At 36.5% G+C, this 3,190-nt stretch overlaps 1 protein-coding gene across 1 annotated transcript; it reads left to right on the forward strand.

Annotated features, from left to right (window-relative positions):
• Positions 1-1,056: 1,056 nt before the first annotated feature.
• On the forward strand, positions 1,057-2,764 carry LOC149150229 (protein DMR6-LIKE OXYGENASE 2-like). The gene is made up of 4 exons (XM_089440474.1): positions 1,057-1,388; positions 1,566-1,813; positions 1,927-2,248; positions 2,343-2,764. Exons 1-4 carry the CDS (start codon positions 1,140-1,142, stop codon positions 2,586-2,588), a joined length of 1,065 nt encoding a protein of 354 aa, XP_089296600.1. The 5' UTR covers positions 1,057-1,139; the 3' UTR covers positions 2,589-2,764.
• The last annotated feature ends 426 nt before the right edge of the window (positions 2,765-3,190 follow it).

Here is a 3,190-nt window from a genome sequence, read left to right on the forward strand (position 1 = left end):
TGATTTTGTCTTATTTGGACTCATGGGTTGCAAATGAAGTCTATTCAAAGTTCCACATATTTTCACCTCTGAAACTAAAAAATGTACAAAATGTATATTATTTTAATCTTTGTAAATTGATTAATTTTAATATATAAATATTTATTTTTTATAAAATTTTAATTAATTATTATTTTATTGTTAACGATCCTACAAAACCACTACAACCAAAATTGTATAACAATTAAAACTATATAACATAACAAAATTATTTTGGATGAATTATTTTGAATTAATCATGAGTTTTTAGTCAACATTTCGAACCATCTAATGTGGTTCATAATTTAAAATATTAAAAAAAATTAAAAAACTTTTTCCAGATCCCAGAAGTTCATTTTAATTGTTATTTCATAAAAAAAGTCCCACTCGCACGTGAGCCTCACCTCCCACCTCTCATCTCCCACCTCTTCCAGCTCCTTTCCCGGCCCTTCTCACTCTCGGACCCTCCTCTGAGATCTCTCACACAAGATCCCTCCTTATAACTCTCGTAAGCCCACCTTATGACTCCCCTCACAACCCTCCTTATTACTCCTCTCCATGTATATTAACAAAGGCCACCAATCCACCTTGGCACGGCTTCCCATTAATTTAATATTTTAATGAATTAAATTAATTTATATTTTTAATTAATTTAGTTAATTATTTGTAATTATAATTTTATTTTATAATTATAATTAATTTGTATATAATTCATTTACTAGACTACTAGACCAATCTCGAAAGCGTGATTCGCATCCCATAAAAACTCCGTCGTCAGGCAGTCTAAATTCAAGCCATCTCATCAAACTTGCTGTTCAGGTCTGCATGGACTTTAACAAATAGGTTTCCTCATTCTAGAATGTGTTTATAACTTTAACAAATACGAATGTGTTTATAACGACTTTAACAAATAGGTTTCCTCGTTATGCGCCTTATTTGAATTCACGGACCAACTCTTCAGTCGGCAGCGCTCTAAGAAGGAAAACTATCCATTTGGAATGCGTCGTCAACGGTGGCGCAGAAGGATGGCTGGATTGTTATCTAATATTGCCAGAAAAGTAATATTGCTGTACTCTATAAATTCCCAAGTTTAATATCCGTAGCACACACATTGGAGCAAGATGTCTTCTACAATGGATGCGCAGACCCAACAGCTCAGTAGTGCTATTGAAAAGCTCATGTCCAACGGAATAAACAACCTGAAGGTGCAGGACAGATATATCCTGCCTCCCCATGAACGCCCACAGAAGTCCGAGATCTCTTACTCTGAGAGCATTCCTGTAATAGACCTAAAAGACCTGGATGGCCCTAACAGAACAGCACTAGTCCACGAAATCGGACGTGCATGTGAAGAGGATGGTTTCTTTCAGGTACACACCTCAATCCCTACCCAACAATTCTCCCTCCCCTCAAATGCTTAGACTCTTGCTTGATTTTCTGTCACACTTGCAGACTATTGAGTCTATACATCTCTGTTCGTATGCTGGTATTAATATAACGACTAGTCAAATTTCATGTCAAGTAACTATAATTTTGTTTGATATCAGATAGTGAACCATGGCGTGCCAGAGTATGTCATGAAAAGCATGATGGGGGTAGCCAAAGAGTTCTACGAAATGCCGGTGGAAGACCGAGCGTGCCTCTACTCAGAGGACACAAAGCAGTCAGTCCGGCTTTGTGCAAGCTACAATCCAACCAAAGAAAAGGTTCTCAACTGGATGGACTATTTAATGCAGCCTTGTCATCCCCTGGAGGAAGTCATCGGCTCTTGGCCTGAAAAACCTGCAGCCTACAGGTAATCACCGAAATTTCATCTATGATAAAATATGTAAGACAGAACACTAGAATCGATTCATCTCAACCTACTATGCAAAACTGTAACTGGTTCGATTTGAGATTTTGTTGCAGAGATATTGCGGGCAAGTACGCTGGTGAGATGAGAGCGTTGGTACTAAGGCTGCTGGCTGCAATTTCAGAAGCTCTGGGGCTAGATTCCAATTACTTGAATAGAAATCTTGGAAAACATAGCCAACTGATGAGTATAAATTACTATCCCTCATGCCCAAACCCAGATCTGACTATTGGTTTAGCAAACCATTCGGATGCAAGTGTCATCACTGTGTTAATGCAAAGCGATGTCAGTGGTCTGCAAGTATTCAAAAACGGAAAGTGGGTTGCTGTAGAACCCATAGCTAACGCGTTTGTGGTCAATTTGGGAGATCAGCTGCAGGTTAGAATGAGCAGATCCATATACTTAGTTCTCTCTATACAATAATTTGATAATATTCATTCAGATTCTTTTGTGTGTGATTTAAATGTGTTAGGTTGTGAGCAATGGGAGATTTAGGAGCGCCGAGCATCGAGCAATAACGAATATGCACAGTGCACGGATATCAATTCCCACTTTCTATTTGCCATCAAACGATGCTTTTATTGCTCCTGCAACGAGCATGGTGAATGAACAGCATCCAGCTTTGTACAGAGGATATAAGTTTGAAGAGTTTTTGGTAGCTTTCCGGAGCCAGGGATTAAAGGGAAAGACTGTGCTGGATCGTTTCAAGATCAAATGAACGATGATTTCTGTTATCTGAACAATTTGAATAGGCTCTTGCCTTTGCATTCCATATACACATCGATGAATGCTGTTAATATGTCGAAATAATGCTTTTATGTGTTGTTGTGAGTTCCCAAGGGTTAATTTAGAAGTTGTTTTCTATGTATGAGTTGTAGTAGTGATCTAAATGAATGGAAGTGAGTGTTTTATGTCCTATATATTTGTATAATTAATAAAGACATTGAAGTTTGTTTGGTGTTGTGTGTAATCATGATCTAGATGTCTTGAAGTGAGTGTTTTATCTTTTATATATTTGTAATTGTTGTCATCAATAAAAACATTGAAGTTTGTTTGTTGTGTAATGGTTATCTCATCTCTGTCTATTTTCTAATAGAATACATGGAATCTTTTGTTTTTAAAGATAAAGATTTCTCAAAATAGTTTTTACAGTTTTTTCCTAAGAAAAATTTACATCAATTGTGCAAAATCATTGTCTTTCTATCTTGGAAACCAGGCTAAAGGTAGTAAAATATAGACTTACAAAATTAGGGGAGAGTCAATGAAAAACAAACGAAATTAAAGGGAGTTTTAGTAGCTGCAATATTATTTTTTCTTTCA

The sequence above is a fragment of the Pinus tabuliformis genome, chromosome 9 (assembly GCF_031772625.1).
Source record: "Pinus tabuliformis cultivar Carrire ecotype Pingquan chromosome 9, CPIR1, whole genome shotgun sequence".
Lineage (NCBI taxonomy): Eukaryota > Viridiplantae > Streptophyta > Pinopsida > Pinales > Pinaceae > Pinus > Pinus tabuliformis.